This window comes from Zonotrichia albicollis, chromosome 9, assembly GCF_047830755.1.
Source record: "Zonotrichia albicollis isolate bZonAlb1 chromosome 9, bZonAlb1.hap1, whole genome shotgun sequence".
NCBI lineage: Eukaryota > Metazoa > Chordata > Aves > Passeriformes > Passerellidae > Zonotrichia > Zonotrichia albicollis.
Genome location: NC_133827.1, coordinates 24833446 through 24852940, shown reverse-complemented (window position 1 = coordinate 24852940; position 19495 = coordinate 24833446). Strand labels below are relative to the sequence as shown.

The window sequence follows — 19495 nt, the reverse complement described above, 5'->3', positions numbered from 1 at the left end:
GAAACTGAGGCAGCGCCGCCGCGGGAGCCGCGGGCCGGAGCGCGGGGACTCGGAGGCCGAAGAGCGGAGGGATGCGCTGCGGGAACCGCCGATTCTGGAGCTTCCCGAGGCTCAGGCAGCGGTACCGATAGCGGCGGAGGGACGGAGCATCACAGAGAGGGCAGCGGGGGAGCTGCTCCGTTTCCCCCGTTCCGCAGCGCTGTCCGGGCTGGACAGACAGACACAGACAGGTCCAGGGGCTGCTCTGTGAGTGCGGACTGTTCAAGAAGGTGCTCAGGACACTGACCCTGCCTGACCCACCCAAGGCTTAGCGGGCTTCTAAACTACGCTCTTGTTGTCAAGGCGCGTTTAGAGAGCATTGTTGAAGAAGTCAGGTGTTCGGAGCGTCCAAAGCAGAGCGCGGCTGTGGCTGCTCAGAGCAGGAGCCCGGGGACAGCCTGAGGGCACCAGCCAGCGCCGGTGTCCCCGGGCACGGCTCGGGGGACGTGTTCCGTGTACGAGAGGGATGTGCACAAGCTTGTGCGTCCCTATGGATCTCAGCGTTCACAGGGAACCGCTCCGAGCCCGGCTTTCCCTGCAGCCCGCCCCGCCCCGCCGCTGCCCCGGTGCACAAAAGCGTGAACGACTGGCCCCTTCGCGGTGAGGGCCGGGCCCGGCCTCTGCCGCTCACAAGGGCCCGCACTGCCCGTCCCTGCACATCTCTGTCCATCCCTGCCCGTCCCTGCACATCTCTGTCCCCCCCGGTCCGTCCCGGCCCGTCCCTGCCCGGCCCCGGGGAGCCGCTGCAGCGCGAGCCGCTGCTCCCGCCAGGTGGCGCTGTTGCTCAACGGTGGCGCCAGGCCGGGCCGGGCCGGGCGGGGCGGCGGCAGCTCCTGGGACGCTCCCGGGACGCTCCCGGGACTCGGGGCCGAGGCGGGCTCGGCGCGGGGCAGATCCGTCTGCGCGCCGCGGCCGCGGCTCCCCCGCTGCTCTGCCTCTCTTAACTTTGTCTGTCGGCCTTTTCCATATCTTTCGGAGTTCGGGCACTGTTGAGGTCGCAGAGGCCCGCGGAGCGCTCACCGGCCGCGGCCGCCCGCTGCCGCCGCCCGCCCGGGGCAGCGCTCCCCTCCCGGCCGGCCCCGCCGGAGCGCCCCGCAGCGCCCGGCCCGGCTCCCCGCGGGGCGGGACGGGGCGGGGCGCGCGGCGCGGAGCGGGCGGCGATTGGCGGCTGCGCCTGACGGACGGGCCGGCCCCGCCCCCTTGGCAATGTCTAGCGCGCGCCGCGCGCCCCATGTAGGCAGTTATTCCGCTGGGATAGCGCGGCCGGAGCGCGGCGGCGGCATGGCCGGGGTCCCGATCTGCGCCCTCCTCCCGCTCCTCGTCGGCGTCTGCGGCGCCGTCACCGGCTCTCGGGTCTATCCCGCCAACGAAGGTGAGCCTTGCCGGCGGCCGGGCTGCGCGTTCTCCCGGCGGGGCGCCGGGGGCGAAGTTCGGTGTCCCCGGGCGGGCAGCGGTGCTGTCCCGTCCCGTCCCTTCCCCGCCGCTCCGCTCGCCGTCGGGACGGCGCTGGCTCTGCGCTGCCCCGGCCGCCCGCTGTCCGGCCGGCGGGCGCGGACCTGTCCGAGCGGCGCTGCCGGGGCTGCCCGCGGTGCCGGCACAGGTGTCGCGGGGCGGAGCGGAGCGGCCGCCGCCTGCCCCGCGCGTCCCCCGCGCCGCCGCTGCCCCGGCCGTGCCGGGCTGCCCGGGCTCAGCGCTCCCGCCAGCCGCGCCGGGGCGGCCCCGGATCGGAGGGCGGCTCATGGAACCGGTTCTCCTGGGAGCGCTCGGCGGCTCCGCGCCGCTCCCCGGGGCCCCGGTTCAGCCCGTTCTGCGGGACGCTCCGGCGGCGGCTCCGCGGGAGAAGCCCGCGGCCGTCCCGCGCTGTGGCCGTGCGGCGCCGGTCCCCCGGGAGCCCCTGCCCGGTGTCTCGGTGCCCAGCCGTGCTCCCGGGGTGTCTCGGGATGTACCCGCTGTGAGCCCATCGCTGCTGCGGGCGCTGTCCCGGCGGCGGGAGGCGCGGTGCCCGGCGGCGGGGAGCGCTCCGAGCGGCGCTCCGGTGTCTGCCGCAGGTGTGCCGGGACTCCGCCGCTCCCGTCCGCGCCCCTGAGCGGCTCCAGTGCGCCGGGAAACCAACACGCGGTTCCTCAGTGAGAGTTTCGGAGTATCTTTGATATTGACGCTTTCGGAAATAACATTTCGTTTCAAGTGGAAGGTGGATGCGATGTGCTCCGCACATCTGGAAACGTTCAGGTAAACCATTTATTTTAGTATTGCCTTTTGGCAGCTGGAATTTAATCTCTTTTATTTGTACCTTTCTGCAGTTACCTTGCTGGATTCCAGATCAGTTCAGGGCGAACTGGGGTGGATAGCAAGTCCCCTGGAAGGAGGGGTAAGTTTTAAACCGCTATCTGATCAAAAGGGTAAAGGGGGTGATTAGTAACTTTCTGAGAGTCCTAATGGCTCGATTATTGTTGATTGTGGTGAGGAGGTCAGATTTCTTCCCTGGCTTACCAAGTGAATTACTCTTTGTTGGAGAAACTCTATACTCCCTTTGGATAGTTCTGTCATGGAATAAGTGGAAACCAAAAGGGCAGAAAAGAGGTTTCAGAATTAAGAGATTGGTTGAGGCATGGGTTTAGATGCCTATTTAAAACTGAAATACCAACAAGAAATGTGATCTGCCGACTGAATTGGCATTCTTGACTGCTATTATTTTATCTGTGGACTGTCTCGGCTGGGAGATGTTCAGGGCAATTGCTGTTCTATTTCTGGATGAAGGAGTAGGGATCAATATACACGATGGACCTTTTGTTGTGATGGGACAGTTGTCCTGTTTCAGGGTGTAAACATCGTGTGTTTTGGTTTCTGAACAGATAAACTGCAGCACCCAGTGCTTGACTGTGATTCCTTGGAGTTTCTTTTTATGTTCTTTTACCATTATCTTATTGAACAGAAGGCTGCTTGAATGCACTGCCCAGTGCTGATGTGATGGCGTTAAGAGGTTCATTGCTGGGCTTAGAGTCCCTTTGCTAAGAGAGCTTTAATTTTTGGTGTAGCTTTATATTATTGGATGCTCCTTGCTGTTCCCTCATTTGTGCCCTGATCTACACGGTGCCCAGTGCCTCTCTGGGAAACTCCTTGGAATGTTGGACTCTGGAATTGCTGGGATCTGGAGGAGACTGTACTTCATGGGACTTTCTTTTAATAAGCAATTAGAAAGGCTTTTTCTTTCTTCATATGAACAATTTAAGCAAAAATGCCAGCAATGCGCACTAAACACTAATGTAAAAAAAAAAAATCCCAAATCCTTTTAATATTAAAGGAGTCAAAGCAGCTTGGAATCCTTAAGCAGAAGTAACTAAGTCAAAGTGTTTGAAAAAAGGAAAATGCTGAAAGATCAGGACCTGTGCACAACAAAGCACTGGATTCTTCAGGAACCTACGAATTTACTTTTTTTGTGTGTGAGTGCGTTCCCGCTCGTAATTAGAAGAAGCAGAGCTAAGGAAACAGCAGTGAGCGGAAGGAATCCGAGGCTGCGTTGGCTGCTGATGCATTATGCATAAGCTCTGAATAACCATAACACGGGAGAATGGGGGATTGTTTTGCTCCCCCATTGTCGTTCTGGGTGAACTTGACTACAGTCCTGGCTTGTGCTGCGCCTGAGCGCGCTGTGCTGTCCCTGAAACTCGCTTTTTCAGAGAGTGGGGATGTGATTGGCAGGCCTCTGGCAGCGCCCACGGCGCACATTCAGCGCTGATTGCAGGCAATTGCCCTCATCTTTTGACAGCGTGGAAAGGTACAGCTCTATCTCGGGCAGGGTCGGGCTTCCCTGCTCATCCCACAGCCTGCAACGAGACGGGGTCTTTCGGACGCCTCTCCAAAGGATATCTACACTGTGTATTCAAACAGAACCTAAAATACAAGTTTTAATAAGTCAGCAGTGGAATCAATGATCAGAGGACAGCTGTGTATTATTAATGGCTGTTGGATTCCCCCCTTTCTCCACATGCTTTTTCTGAAAGCGCCGTGCAAGCTTGAGAAGGAGAAATGTGTGCTCTTATTGCGGACGTGACTCGTTTCACTAAACCTACATATGTGTGTTCTATTTTTAAGCCTGTAGTGAAAAATTTAAGAGTACATGGTCTGTTTCTGAGATACAGTGCTTGGAAAGCATTTACTTTACTTCATATGCTGCAGATTTATTTCAAGCAGCAGAAACAAACTCGTTTTTCTTCCTGGGAAGAATTTGTCCTTTAGTGTTTTTGTTTTTTTTTTTACTGTGTATACTTTATTGTCTATTAAAAATGGTGTTTTTCTAGATCTGAACCACACTGTTCCTGGGGTATGAGGGTTGTGTGGACAAGAAGGGCTGGAGATAAAGATTTAGACATCTAGCAGTGACTAGCCATATAGTAGCCCCAGAGGAATTCATGAATTGCTTTATAAATGTAATTATGATTTACTCTTGCAATTTACAGTTGAAAAGCAGGTTTTGTGCCCAGATTGTTTTAATCTGCATCATTAAACTGTGGGAAGAGCTGAATTATAAAATTTAATTTCAGCTTGAAAGCAAAAAGTTACAGCTTTGACCACATACTTGGAGTCACAAGTCATTTACATTTTGGGCTGGACATTTTGGGCTGTCGTTATTTTCAGCTCTGTCAGGAAGATGCACTTGGGTTTGTTTCGTATTTGTGTAAATGGAATAAGAAGCCCAGCTCTGTGCATTTGTGTGTTGGTCAGCAGATGGGTGTGTTGAGAACCTGATCCAAAACTTGCTGAATTCAGTTGCTGTGTCTGTGACCTCAGCGGGCTCGCTATTGAATCCTCCAGCAGCATCCTCCATTGAGTAAATGCACTAAAGGAAATCCCATCAACAAGTATTATTTCCCTCTGCTTCTTCCTTTCTCTTGTACCACACACAATATTGGTAGCATAGGCGATCTGAAGATAAGCAGAATGGAAAGTGATGGATCATAAAGACAACATTGTAACAGTGCACTAGCTCTGTGGTGCTCTAAATTAAACAAGTCTGTCTTCTTACTAACAACATGTTACACTTTACATTGATAGATGGCTTTTTAAGATTTATTTCTTCCCTTTCTCTGGAAAGGAATGACATGCTGAGTATTGATTTCCCCCCTCCTTCATTTTAATTTGCAGTTATCTCTAGGCAGCAAATAAAATATTATTCTTTCTGCTCCTAGTGACTCATGGTGCTAACTGCTGTCATTCTATAAACAGATTCAGCTAAGCTGGAAGCTTTTTAAGTAAAAATCACTTGCATAAGAGCAATCCTTGTGAGAAGAATGCAGGATATTATACAAGAAGCCCCTTCATCTTAAGAAGGCTTCTGTTTATCAAAGCTATGGCTTCAGTAGTTTTGAAAAGCACTTCTGAGAACTCTCTTTAAAGTTATTACTGTTTTCTAAGGATAATTTTATATGCTTCATTGTATTGCTTGCAAACCTAGTCAGCATATCATTATCTAATATTAGGGAAGGATAAATTGAATGATATGAATTGAAGTGCTATGGTTCTCTGTTCTAATTTCCTGGAGAGATTTCTTTTCCTAATGCCCCTACTTTCCCTTCTCTCCCTGCCAGTAGAGCACTCTGATAAAGTTTCTTCTGTCCATGACAATACTTTGACCAATTTTTTTCAGAGCTGTTGAGTATGTGCTTTCCTTTTCTGAATTCATTATGCTGAACTCCTGCATCTCCTCCTTCCATACCCACCTTGGATTACACATGTTGTTGTTGTTTCATAATCATGTTGCCTGGTTGGCACTTCTGAAGATGCCTGAACTTGATCTGAGGGGTGTAACAATTCTGAGGAATACTGCTATCCTGATCTTTCAGCACTTTCCCTTTCTGCTAACCCTTTTGGGATTTTGATAGCATGAGCTTAGATGTTCCTCCAGAAAAAAATTCCTCCAGAAAATATGTAGTATTTCCTATTTTTTTACCTTCCCGCTAGTAAGAAACTCTGTTTGGATAACAAAGTTATGGTGATGTTGCTGGTGGACTGATGATATTCTCTTTTTACCTGTTTTTCCTTTCTAAGAGCTACCCAAGTTCTTTGTGGACAGCTATTTCTGCCCAGCTCCAAAGCAGAATTTACTGAGTCTCTCTGGGACATTGGTAGCCCAGGAAAGCAGTTGGCAGCTTAGAGAAGTAATAAAAGATGACTTGAGAGTTTTGAAAATAAGCGGTTGTGATGCCTGAAATGCGGATATCACCCTCTCTGTGTGACTAAGTTGCACTGTGTCACCTGCTGGCTATTCCCAGGTGTGAGGCAGGGTCCATGGGATATCTGCTGCAGAGAAAACACTGCAGGGCAGTGCTGCTCTGTGGGTCTGTGAAGTTCTATGTGTAGCCCTGCTCCAGGCAGTGGTCTGGACACTGAACTGTTCTGAAATAAACACAGTCAGTCCAGGTGGTCTTTGTGGATTGGTTCAGATGGCCCTTAAAGCACATGCTTGCTCCTCGAGGCATGAGGAATTTGGAATTTGTTTCTCCTGAGCAGATGCTTCCTTTAATGTCCAAGTAGTTGAAGTCCTGGCTATGGCTTGGTCTGCTGGGTTGTTTTTTGGTCTGTTTGTTTGTTTCCCCATAATGGAACAAGTACATATTGACTGTTGTGAAGCTCTGTTGTTCCTTTTAGCACTGATGTGTTTTTCTGTCCCTTTTCCTCTCTGCAGTGGGAGGAGGTGAGCATCATGGATGAGAAGAACACTCCTATCCGCACCTACCAAGTCTGCAACGTGATGGAGCCCAGTCAGAATAACTGGTTACGAACTGATTGGATTCCCCGAGAGGGGGCTCAGAGGGTTTATATTGAAATCAAGTTCACGCTCAGAGACTGCAACAGCCTGCCAGGTGTCATGGGAACTTGCAAGGAGACTTTCAACCTTTACTACTATGAATCAAACAACGATAAAGAGCGCTTTATTCGCGAGAGCCAGTTTGCCAAGATTGACACCATTGCTGCTGATGAGAGCTTCACCCAGGTGGACATTGGTGACAGGATCATGAAGCTGAACACAGAGATCAGGGATGTGGGACCGCTCAGCAAGAAGGGGTTTTATTTGGCTTTCCAGGATGTCGGTGCCTGCATTGCCTTGGTCTCTGTCCGCGTGTTCTACAAGAAGTGCCCGCTGACGGTTCGGAACCTGGCGCAGTTTCCAGACACCATTACTGGGGCTGACACCTCCTCTCTGGTGGAGGTTCGTGGCTCCTGTGTCAACAACTCGGAAGAGAAGGATGTGCCAAAAATGTACTGTGGGGCAGATGGCGAGTGGCTGGTGCCCATTGGCAACTGCTTGTGCAATGCTGGCTATGAGGAGCGCAATGGAGAATGCCAAGGTAGGATGAGCCATATTGTACTGTTCATTAGGGCTTAGTGGAATGCATAATTGAATCAGAGATGAGAGTAAATGGACTAAAGCCAGCGATTAGCAGCCCTCTGGGATGTGGTGGGACAGAGGGGTTTAATGAAGAAGTCCAACAGCTCCAGGTGGCAAGGCTAAGAATTATATAATGCAAAACAAATGATACTGCTGTAATAGGCAGAAGGTGAAACACATTTTCTAGCAGACGCCTAAATTTGATTTGGCTCGTGATAGTCACCAAAATGTGGATGACTGCAAAGCAGTGCAGTTGAGCTACCATTGTTTGAAGAGAGAAATCTTTCAAGGGAACTCTGTTAAACACGAGAAATTCTGGCAAAGTTGACTTTGGATAATGCAGTAGGTTAAGAACCAGTCTGGGAGGCAGGACAGGAGTTTTAGCTGGATTACTTTCCCACTTTAGGAAGTGGAAATCTTTGGTGTTTTACTTGTCGCAAATTTTTAGCACTAAATACCCTTTGATATTTGACACTGCTGCCTTTGTTAAATATTTTCATTTCTCAGAGAGTCTCTATTGTCAGTTAAATAATAGAGGTGCTAGGATACTCTTAGAAATGCTAAAAGTCTCCACCCCACCCTCCCACACACACACACTATCCTGTGTGCTGCAGAATTAGGGATTAAAGTTTGTATAAAAGAAAGATTTGCCTAAAAGAAAAACCTTCAATAGCGATATTCTCTTCGCCTTCCTTTTCTGGATAAAGAAGCTGTAGAAGGTTAGGGAAGGAGAGAAGACAGTTTATAAATAAAATATCTTTAGCCTCTGCTTTGAAAGTCTTGCTCATGTAAGCATAAATTAAGATCAAACTTAAATGGTTTTTTGCACAGGTCAGTGAGCTTAATTTTGCTGGGTGCTGAATTGAAGGTGCTTAGCTCCTTCAGGGATTTGGAGCCATGTTTTTAGAGAATGTTCTTTGGAGTCAGTTGCTGCATCTTCTTGGTGTTTTTCACTAGAGCATTTTTATCATCTTGAGACTGAGAACAAGTTAGCAAAGCAAGTAACTGGCTGGTTTTGTGATGGATTCCTGAGAGAATGGTGTCTTTTTAATGTCCTACTTGATTTCTTTTAAATAGTAATTTTACAGTCAATATGAAGCTCGTTATTATGCATTGAAATTATATTTTGGTAGGAAAGAACTGCTATGTGTGAACTTTAGCCTTTATTTCCTGAGTTTTTGCTCTATGAGAGAAGCCTAATGTGGCATAGTGGCAACAAAACTGCCATGGGCTGAATTTACAGAGGACTGAAAGATGAGCTGCACAATGACAGGCCATCCTGTCTGGGGTGAAATGCCGTTTTTTCTTGTTGGTTTTTCCATCCTGTGAGATGGAAACTCAAAAGCCTGTTTGTCACCCAGTGTGTGAACCTGTGGCTGTGGCACTGCCTGGGTGCTGCTGGGGGAGCTGTTGGTGGCTGGGGAGATGCTGTTAATCTCTCACAGCTCAATAACTTCTGATCAAAGCTTCCTGACACCTTACCAGCCTGGGCTGTGAGGGGAGGAAGTGAAGTGGGGAAGCATTTATTGGTTTATTGCACAGAGATGATTCCACCTTTTCCCAAAGCCTATTAGGTCAGTACTGGGTCACTCTGACGGACACAGATCATCCATTTTTCAGTGTCAGTGGCCCAGATGTGGTGAGCTAATTGTCCAACAAATCTTGGGTTGTTTGGGGGAAATCTCTTGAGGTTTTGCTGATGGGCAGTGGTTATGGGGACATGCTTTTTAAGTTGATTTTTGTACTGTTGGACTAGACATTGGGGATGACTGCCAGCTTATCTAAAGGCTCTCAGCTGCATCTGGGGACGTTTGGGCTCAGGAAACCCAATTCTCCATTTCCCAATTAAAAGGGAGATCAGGTGATGCCATATTGACAAAGGTGTTAGAAATGTTCTGTCTCTTGGGCTCTCCAGAGTGAAGTTGGCCTGTGCTCGTCATTTTGAGAGAGTTCCAGCCAGCACATAATTGAAAGTGCTGAACTCATTTCATCAGCTGTTACTTGTGGTTTCCTTTTCTCACACTTGCCATTCTCCAGCCAGAACAGTTAACTGGGAAGCTCCTCCTGATGAATTCATGAAGCTCACCAGAACTGTGCAGCTTCTCTCCAGTTTCCAGTGAGGCTGTTAAAGCACTTTGGCCTTTGACACTACTGAATGAGGTTTCCCCTTTTCTTTCCACTCTTAAGTTAATCGTTGAGCTAATGTTCTGCTCTGACAGGTTTTTGGAGGGGAGGAGGAGGATGAAGTGAGGAGGATTCCTGTGGTTTTGATACAGAGGACAGGGGGCAGGGGAAGGGACTTTGAGTTTGGGAAAGGCTGTGAAAGGGCGCTGGTCTGGGACGGGAGCTGTGAGCAGGTTCCACCCCAATTGTTTTTCAATAGGTTGACTGTGGCAGGACAAATACAAGGAAAGGTCAGAGGTTGTCCGTTTCCTCATCCATCTTCCCCTGTGATCCTAGGGTCAGAGTGAGGATTGATTAAGATCTTAAATGTTTAACAAAAGCTCAGTGGGCAGGAATAGTTTGGGCCAGTGGGCTGGGGCTTTGCACTTGTTGGGAGATGCCCAGTCTGTGCTGGAGCTCCTGGTCCTCCCCTGGGAGCTGCTCCCTGCACACAGGGCTGGGACAGACCAGCTGGCCCTTGGGTTGTCCTGCAAGCTGCTTCAAGTTCACTCGCCCTCCCAATTTTTAAAATACTCCATTTTCCTTGAGATTCTTTTGCCTAATTTCTGATGTGTGTGTGGGAAGCATAATGGAAAGCCTTTTCACATCTAAAGTTCTTGTAGTGGGAGTTAATGACTTTCTGACCTCAAATGGGATTTTTTAAAAATTGTGTTGGTGGTATGGAGGTGTTTGAATATGATGACAAAAAGCTGTCCTTTCTCTGACTGCTTTTTTATCCAGTTAATTTTATTGATGATGATTTTCTTATTGAGCATCCATAAGTGTGTGTTTATGTATATATGCAAAAACCTGGAACAGGAAGGAAAAGGAGCTAAGTACTAAATCCATATTTATTTGGGAAGCTTCACAGGTGTGTCATGGCAGTAGTTCTGCAAAATTGGTCCTGATGTGTAAAAGTTTTAGGTGAGCTCTGATTCTTTGCTTGCAAATGAACTTGTAGCTGTGAATTAGATGCCAAAATAAATTCCAATTTGCTGTTTCTACTACTGTTTATTCTCCCTCAAATGTTCTGTGTTAGTGGCTGTCCATTTAGGAGAATATGAATGTGGAATATTGATGGAAGATGACTATCCCAAATAGTGGAATAGGCATCTCAAGACTAAAGCAATTAGTGCTTTAGGGCAAAGCTGAGACATAATTTTAAACTTCACTTGTAGACATCATTGTTATGTAAATTGTTTTGTCACACATTAATAAAATGTGGTTTGGATTTAGTTGCGATTTCCTTATGATAAAACACATATCTTTCTAACTCTAAGGAGGAGGGGGGAAAACAAGCAGGAAGGGAGAAAAGACAGATTAAAGAAGCAATAGACTGTAGCCATCTGTGATGATTTTGATGCTGTGAAATTACAAATCTCAATTTTAGACCTGCCATTTAGTATAAATATGTGAGACAGTTGAGATTTTTACTGTGATATTGTAAAGGTTATGAGAGCCAACAGCTTTGTCTTCATCTACACTTGCTTTTTCTGAGTTGTGAATTGGCCAATTGGCAGAAAATCCAGTGTCATTTAGAATATGGCTCAGTCCTGGTTTCATATCACTGCTGTTTTTAGAATTTTCCTTCGAACTTTGATAAGAGCATCCCTAAGAAGTAATAATTTGAATGATAAGATTCTTTTAATCTTGGAGGCTTTGAAGAGTGGCTGTGATCATTGAAAGCAGCAGTTCAGTTTGCATCAGAAGTGTACAGTCTAATTATATGTTTTTCTGTGATAAGATTCTTGGATGGTGGGATTTTTAAGGGTGGGGAAGCAATGTAATTTGTATGTGCTTTCCCATTTTAGTCATAGATAACTCTTTTTGTCAAAATAGCACTGATGTACAGTCTGTCTGCACAAAAGGGTGATCAGAAGGGTGACTAAGACTGTGCAGATTTGAGATTTCAGGAGGATTTTTTTCAGGTTGATTATTTTTGGCAGGGGAGAAAATGCACAGACTCAACATGTTAGGTTTTAAAAGGAGCCGAGAAGACGGAAGCTCCAGGCGGGGCCTGGGAGCGATACTGAAACACAGTCTGTCTGAACCAAATTTAGTTGGTTCTCTCCTCTGCTGATTTGGTTATGGTATGTTCTCATGTAGCTCAATAGATCTTCCAAGGATTACTCCCTCTGTGAGTTTCTTGTATCACCTGGTGCACTTCGAAATCAGCATTTAAATGTTATTGCAGGAGCTCTGCTGCTTTTCTCCTGCCTGGCCTCCTCCGAAGTCAAGTTGCGGTTTTCAAACAATTGTCCCTTCATGTATTGCTTGGAGAAAAGGAAGCAATCACAGCCTTTGAATTTCTGACAAGATTTCTGCTAGTGTTGCTCAGGGTAGCAATATCTGGTCCTTATTCTGTGTGTTACTGGTGAAAAGCTCAATCCTCACAACCAAAGCCAGATGGGCTTTGTGGTGGTAATGAAATTCATGGTAGGTCTGGGTTGTCTTTTGTGGGACTTCTAGCCCATCTTCTGGTTTGTGTGTTCTTTAAGGATAAAAAAAATAAGGCAGCCCAAAACTTTCCAGACAACTCATCCAGTGTGTGATGGGTTCAGTATTTAGATCTTGGGTGGGTAAGGGTTATTATCTGTCTAATAATATGCTCCACTGAGCTTGGTCTTTATTGTGCTTGTGAGTAGTGATTAAAGAAATGCTCAGCAGTACTCTAAGGTCTTTTGAGACTGCATCAAAAAGCCCCCCAAACTTGTGAGATAAATATCTTATCTGGTTTCCTCCCATTATGTGACATCCTTTTCATATGTTGCAGGGAGCAGGTGAGGTCACAGAGTTTTGTGAATCAGAGACAATTAACACTCCCATGACTAAACGGCCATTTTATGAATATTCAGAGCCTGCTTCACCTCCCTGGGAAGCAAACATGTTGGTTCCCTTCTCCTTCCTCCTGCTGGAGACTAGGGAAGCTCTCCCTGTGAATGGGGATTGGCAGCTGTCGGCCCCTTTGCCTTTTGCATGCAGCAAATTCCTCATTTCCATCATTTGTATACACCCTCATGCAAAGCAGCACACCCACTTCCCCATTTCACAAAGGAGATAAGAGCTTCCTTTGGAAATGCCAGCCAGAATCTTCTTCTGTTTATGCAGAGCTCAAAAGATTTGGATTTTATGCAAATGAATCCTGGTTTGATTTTTTTTTTTTTGATCTCTTTGTTTAAGAGATGGTGTGGTATTTGCTCAGTGTGCTCCTCATGTCTTGCCCATGGCTGGCTGTCTCTCTCACCCCTGCGCAGCTCCCTTGCAGCTGGTGTGTGTGACAGTGCTGTGTCACAGCCTGACCACCTCCCAGGCCATGGCTGGGTGTGCAAGAGCCTCTCCCCGTGCCTGGAGGCCCTTGGGTGTCCTCTCTCTGCTCCAGATGTTCACCAGTGGTCACCAAGCCCTCCTGGAGCTGCAGCCTCAGCTGGGGGGTGATGAGGTTCAGGAGGTGGGATTCCCTCTGGGCTGCAAGTGAGCACTTAAGGCATGAAAAAGCAATATTATATTTGACATTTCCAATGCTTTGGGCCAAGTACCTGCTCAGGCCTGGGCTAGGGCTCTTCCCTTTGCTGGGCTGGCCTTGGCCCATGGTTATAGCATGGTGAAAAGGGGCTCCCAGCACTTGGGTAAGTAAACATGCACAAATGCTCTGCTGTCTTTATTTATTGAATGAAAATAATCTGTGAGAAAAGTTCTGCTTTCTTAAGCCTCATGATTATACAAGAACCCATATTTTATTTTATTTTTGGTTTTAGTGGCTTTCTTTTCTTTTTAACTTTTCTTTATTTCAACTTTACTTAAAATTGCCTTTGGCTTGAAATAAAGCTGAGGCTCATTAAATGCTCCCAAAACACAGGCTTGTTCAGAATGGATTTGTTGAAAGGTTTATTGATATAAGTTAGAACACATGCTGCATGAATGTACTGTATTTCTTTAAAGGACTGGTTTTCATTTTGTGTCTTTATAAATCAGTGGTATGAAATTGGGACCCTGATCGTGTTGGAGCTACATCCTATAAGAAACCAGAAGGAAAAACATGGTTGTGGGGGGTTTTCATTTTTGTTGGATGTCCAATTAGTGTTTAACTTGAAGGTAATTTCACAGGGGTAGTAAACTGCTCAGTGTGAAACCTGGTGGCATAATTAAATGGAGGAAAAGCTCTTTAAAACAACAAAGGAACGTGCAAAAACTTTACTTTTGTCCCAACAGTCACCCAGAAGGGGAGGTCATGCTGTTCAAAGTACAATATGGATGGGCTATTAAGGTTTGGAGGGGGAAAAAAAGCAAAAAAAGCGCTATACTATACAGTTGGTATTTGCTTTGGCTCATTTAATCATGGATGCCTAGAAAAAAACCCATTTACTGGTTTGCTTTTTATGCTTCCCTTAGATGGGTGTGTGTAAACCTCACTAACGTTGAGTTGATCTGTACAAACCCAGTGAAAGAGGTGTGCTGGAAACAGGCTTTGTATTCACTGGGGGCCAGCTCAGGCTGGGACAGGCAGCAGTTTGAGCAGCCTGGGCAAAGGCAGGTCCTGGGCAGGAGGAGGAGGAGGATGAAGGATGCTCCCGAGCTGCAGCAGCCAGAGGATGGAGGCATGAAGCCTGGATAACTTTCCCAGAGGCACACAGGATGTCTGTGACTGAGATAAGACCCCAGTGAAGGCTGAATGTAGATGAAGGTGCAGATAGCTTCTGCCCCTTCTCACTTGTCAGAAGTTTTTGCTCACCTTTTCCTAACGAGGGACCCATCTTGCACATCCTTAAAACATCATTTGAGCTGAGGCAATCAATACCTATTGCTTCTGCTTGTATATGTGAAAGCTTTGTACAGCCACACTACAAAGCTGCAGTACAGTGTCTTAATTACCCAGATAATCCTGTTTGCTTGTATTTTTAAACTATGGAGCGCTGGGTAATTATTCAATTCTTAATAGAAGGCAAATGGCAATGTAAACAATAATTAGGATGTTAGACTAATGTGCTTCAAAGCAAATTGGATTTTTTTTCATACTGTTCAGCATGAAGTCCCATAAAGCTGACAATTTAGTGGCAAGGAAGCAAGTTCCATTTTGCTTGTATTTTCTGGTGTTATCTCCTCGTGCCTTGTTTCTGTGAATGAGTTTGCTGTGATGCTGCTGCCTGCTCCAGAGAAAAGGCCAGACTGATAGTCAGTTCTCCCCATTTGCCTGTTCTCTCTGCAGCTTTTTGTCTCCTGCAGCCAGGGGTTAGAGGTCAGCAGCATCCCAAATTCCCTCCTTTGCCAGGGCGTGTGAGTGTGGAGGGGCACAGCTGGTGCTGCTGCTGTAGCTGGCACTGGGCTCAGTGTGTTGGGACTGTCCTGGGCAGGGTCCAGAGGAGAGGGAGCACACTGAGCTTGGTGACTGAAGCTCTTCCTGCATTTGGAAATTAAAATGTATTTCAAGGGAAAATCAAGTTTTTGGCTCTTCAGTCTTTGCAAACAGGGTAATACACTGTGTGTCAGAACTACAGCTCGTTATCTCCCTTAGCTTGGAGAGCACTCCTGGTTTTCATAGCTCATATCAAGTTTTCCTAGGAGCATGATGCAAGCCACAAACATAGATGCAAAGCACTGAATTGATTTCTGTTCTGCCTGCAAAACTTGTGCAATGTAACATATTTCAGTACTTGCCCAGATCTTTAATTAAGCCCTGCTATTTTATCCATTCCTCACTTTGCATTTAGCCCGTGATTGAAAGGCCAGTGTTGGTAGCAAAGGCGTCAGTCAATAACGCTGCTGCTTCCCAAAATACTTCAATAATGTCTCTGGCACACCGAGGGTTTTGTCTGGCCTTCCTTGTGTGTTCCCAGCTGCCTGAAGAGTTTGAACAATTGCCTTTATTCTCCCCATTATCAATGCTAAGAAAGGCCAAAATGTTCTCCAGTGTTGATGCTGAATTACAGAAATTGAATTGCAGAAATTTAATTTTAAATACATTTTATTCTTCTCCTAAGAAGTGCATGTGTGGGGGAATCAATGGAACACTTCCAGAGGTTATGGCTGAATATTTTTGATACAAATACGGGCTATCTTTATATTAAAGTGCACTTAGAGGGCATGGATTTTCTTATTTTAAATCCCAGAGGGTTTCTGCCAGGCCACATTTTAATAACCCTAATTAACAAGTCTGTCTTTCCATACATCAAACATCTCTGTCTGGGGAGCTGAAGAATACCTGCGAGTTCTTCTGCGAATTTGGGGCTTGAATTCATTTGTTTCCAGTTTAAGTTTTTCTGCTGCTGAAAAAGACATCGCTGCTTTGAAAACAGTTTCCTTTTGAAGTGTCCAGCCTGGCAATGACTGAGCAGCCACTGGGCAAATTAGCATGTTAAAAGGAGCGGATCAATACTTTCTCTTCTCCTGATCTCTGCTGGGGCTGGGTCTTGGCAGCCCCTGCTCGGGGTCTGGCCAGCTGCACCCCAGCATTTTGGGGGAGCCGTCAATAGCGGCGTGGGTTGTGTCAAGCTGAGACTGCTTGATCTGGTGCCCAGGCTCTTTCAAGGATGGTGATTTGAAAATGGATTTGAGGGAATTGATAGCTTTAGGAAGATCAGACGGCTTGTGTAATTATAAACAGGATTAGAAGGAAAGTGGAGGGAGAAATAGGAGATCAATCGTAGGGCACAAGTTGGCTGAACTCCTCTTCTGATGCTTGAGTTTTGTTGTACTTAGCTGCTGTGTGTAGAAGGTTTCTTTGGGCTTTTTGAAGAGGCAAGTAAACACCAATTAAAACAAGGGAGTGTGGGCAGTCCCTCCTGTTTCACAGCGATGCTTGGAGGCAGTGGCTGCTGGAGAAGTGCAGCAGGAGATGCTCAGGTGCAGCTGTTTGCCACCAAGCTGCAGAAGGTGGTTCTGGCTTCCCCAGAACCTGTGAGCCTCAGCCTGTTGCAGCCCTCACACCTGCAGGGCACCCTCTGGAGCTGGTGTGGGCTGCTCCCTCCTGTCCTTGGCTCTCTTTGCCAGACTCTGCTCACCTCCCTCCCTGGGCCTTGGCAGAGCCCAGGTCTGCTCCCTGAGGAGACACAGCCCCTGCCTTGGGAGTGGGGCAGCACTGGGGGCTCCTCCTCTGTCCACCACGGTTAAAACAAAAAAATGATTGCAGTAATCCAAATGGCTCTGGAGCTGTTCTGAAATGGAGACTATTTCTTGAGAAGCATCCTGCAGTCTCACTCACCAGAGGTACCAGAAGATAGCAGAGTTCTCTTGCTGTTTCTTTTTAGTGGCTTCAGAATTTGCATCTTGCACATCTGCCAGCCTTCCCTTAATCTCTGAAGTACCCTAACACAGTTATTAGGTTGACACATTTTGTCCACTCGTAATTAGTTCTTGGATGTCCTCATTTATTTTTGTGGTGATCAGTAGTGTCCAGGGTAGAGCTAATACGACAGCTGAAATCAGGACCAGGTCCCTGTGTGCACTCCACCTGCTCATTAATCAAGGACTCTGCAGTTAATGAGTGTAATTTCCAGGTAATATTTAATCTTAGAGTAGCAATAGTTACACTTAATGTGAAAGAACTTTTTTTGTGGTTTGTTGCTGCAGTCATTCCCATGGCACGTTCCCATTCCTTCTGCTGCTCCCAGGTGCTCCTCTGTCAGGCTGGCCCAAATTTGGACTACTTCCAAAAATCCATACAAGGTGAAAATACTGGATCCAAGTGTTCAGGCTGGACATGACATTTCAGTGGGTGCTAGTGCAGCACACATGCCGACAGAAGTGGCTGATAATGTAGAGTTTTGTCATGCTTTGAGGTTCAAAGGCCTCTCTACGTGGGGAAGAAAGTTGAAAGCAATCAGCTAAAGGGGTGAAGTCAGCATGTATAACTGAAGGTGCATCACTAATTACCTGCAAGACTGTTTCCATCCTTTTCATCTGAATCTACCCCAGTGCAGATCCTTTATCCATTTAGTTGATTCACCTTAAAGTTCTCAGTGGCTCTTTGAAGACGTGCTCTTGGTGCCCAGTTTTAATGTGCCCAGAATTAATGCACTGGGTAACCTTGAATTCAACACACCCAATAGCTTGGGAAAGTGAGCTCAAAGGGTTGTGGGCACTGTGAAAGCACCCATTTGTAGCTTTAGGATTCTTTAATTTGGGAGAGAAGAGAGAGCAAAATCCACCTCCAGTCACAGCAGCAGAAGGGGAAGGAGCACGGCCACAGCTCTGCCAAGGACAGTGGCTCCAGAGAAGGGCAGGAGCCCTTGTCCACCTTGCAGGAGCAGCCCTGGCTGGGACAGAGGCTGGTGGAGATGCACTCTGGGCTGGTCCAGCACTGCAGGGACCTGCCCTTGTCTTAACAGGAGTGGAGCAGTCCCAAGAGCAGTATGTGGCCTTATTATCTCATCTCCTTCCCATTAGGCTGTGCTGAGGCGGTGACTCTGCAGTGTTTTTATTCAAGATGATCTGTAATTGGGGTATGAGAGCGTGCAAAAGGAGATCCCCACCCTCTTTCCTGTTTGGCTGGGCATTGGTTTGTCTGTTTGTGCAACCAGAGGACCCTGCTGCTCTAACTTGTGCCGAGCTTTTAGCAGCTCCCAGCTCACTGTGGGGATATGGGGGAAAGAATTCTGCCTACCGTGCTCCTCTGCTTCTTTAAAGGTTGCCACTAACTCCTCTTTCTTGTGGCTGTGTGTTTAGCTAGCCTTTTGCAGTAATGCTAATGTGACCTCTCTATACACCTGTATTAAAGTTTGAGTCAAAAATGTAGCGTAGCAAAGGAGAGACATTTTTCCGTGGGATTGTTGAGCTCTTTGAGAATGCCGAATGACAAAGTTAACTCTTGTGCAAACATTGCCTTTTATTTGACTTTGTAGTTTGCCCTTTGAAATACAAACATATTTGTGTCAATCAGCAAGTCTCCTTTCCGGAGTTCTGGTTGACCCTGTGGAAAGAAATGTGACTGTGCAATTATTAAAGGTGAGGCCTTCCCTTTAACAAATGCTGAGTAATTGCTATTCACTCCTTTCTGTGCCTGTGCCATAAATGACAGTGAACTGCCCTTCAGCCTGGCTAAATAACAAGGAAGATACTTGTTTGCAAGGAATAATGCTTCAGAAATTTGCAATGTGTCAGAAGTGTTGTGTCACAGGGACTTGTGGGGAGGAAAAAAGTTGTCTGTCTCAGCTTAGAGTGCAAGAACCTTAGTTGGGCTTTAAAATGCAATTAGGTCAAATACTATATCTATGTCACTCAGAGCTATTAGGGGTTGTCAGAGTATAGGAGAGGGCAGAATTTGCCCATTATAAAAAAATATGAAGTGTATATGGAGGTGTGATGCTCTGATAATTTACCTATAACTCTTTATGATTAAAAGGATGAAAGCTCCTCCTCTCCCCTGCCAGAGTGTTGGCAGGAATTGGAAAAAGGCTCCTAATGTTTCCAAGGAGTATTTCCACAGTCTGGGGATTTGGCCCTGTTTGGTGCCACTGCTCTGATTGATTTTGTCCAGGGAAGTTGTCAGTCAGATAGTGAGGCTATGGATGAGTTGTGCCACTGAAATAGAAAGTTAGACCTCATTACTATTTTTGGAAAATAGCCCCTGTCCTCTGCCAGGTATTTTCTTCTTGCTGTTTTTTATGTAAAAACCTTCAGAAGAGCCACAAGTATGGCATAAATTCAAATTTATTAATCATTGATGCTTTATAGAGGTCCTATTGACGTGGCCCAGTGTTGATTTGACATGTACCTTCTTTCTGTGTTAGGTTCTGACTTCTATCTCTTCAGTCAGTCTGTGATTTCTCAAAATTAATTGTTTATTGCTCTGAGTTCAACATCATGAGGCTTGGCTTTCAATAACAAATAAGTCCTCCTGGTAAGGTAAGGGGAGATAAATTTTTGAGAGCACTTCTCAAAGAGATTTTTCAGAAAGTAATAGATTGTGTTTTA

At 46.9% G+C, this 19495-nt stretch overlaps 1 protein-coding gene across 1 annotated transcript in view; it reads left to right on the top strand.

Annotated features, from left to right (window-relative positions):
• The first annotated feature begins 1252 nt into the window (after positions 1-1252).
• The window catches only part of EPHA4 (EPH receptor A4), a 104692-nt gene continuing 86449 nt past the window's right edge, over positions 1253-19495 (top strand). Inside the window, exons 1-3 of the mRNA XM_074547038.1 lie at positions 1253-1411; positions 2340-2407; positions 6722-7385. Of these exons, the coding sequence (XP_074403139.1) occupies positions 1321-1411; positions 2340-2407; positions 6722-7385 (823 nt within the window). The 5' untranslated portion in view covers positions 1253-1320. The remainder of the gene's footprint in view (positions 1412-2339; positions 2408-6721; positions 7386-19495) is intronic.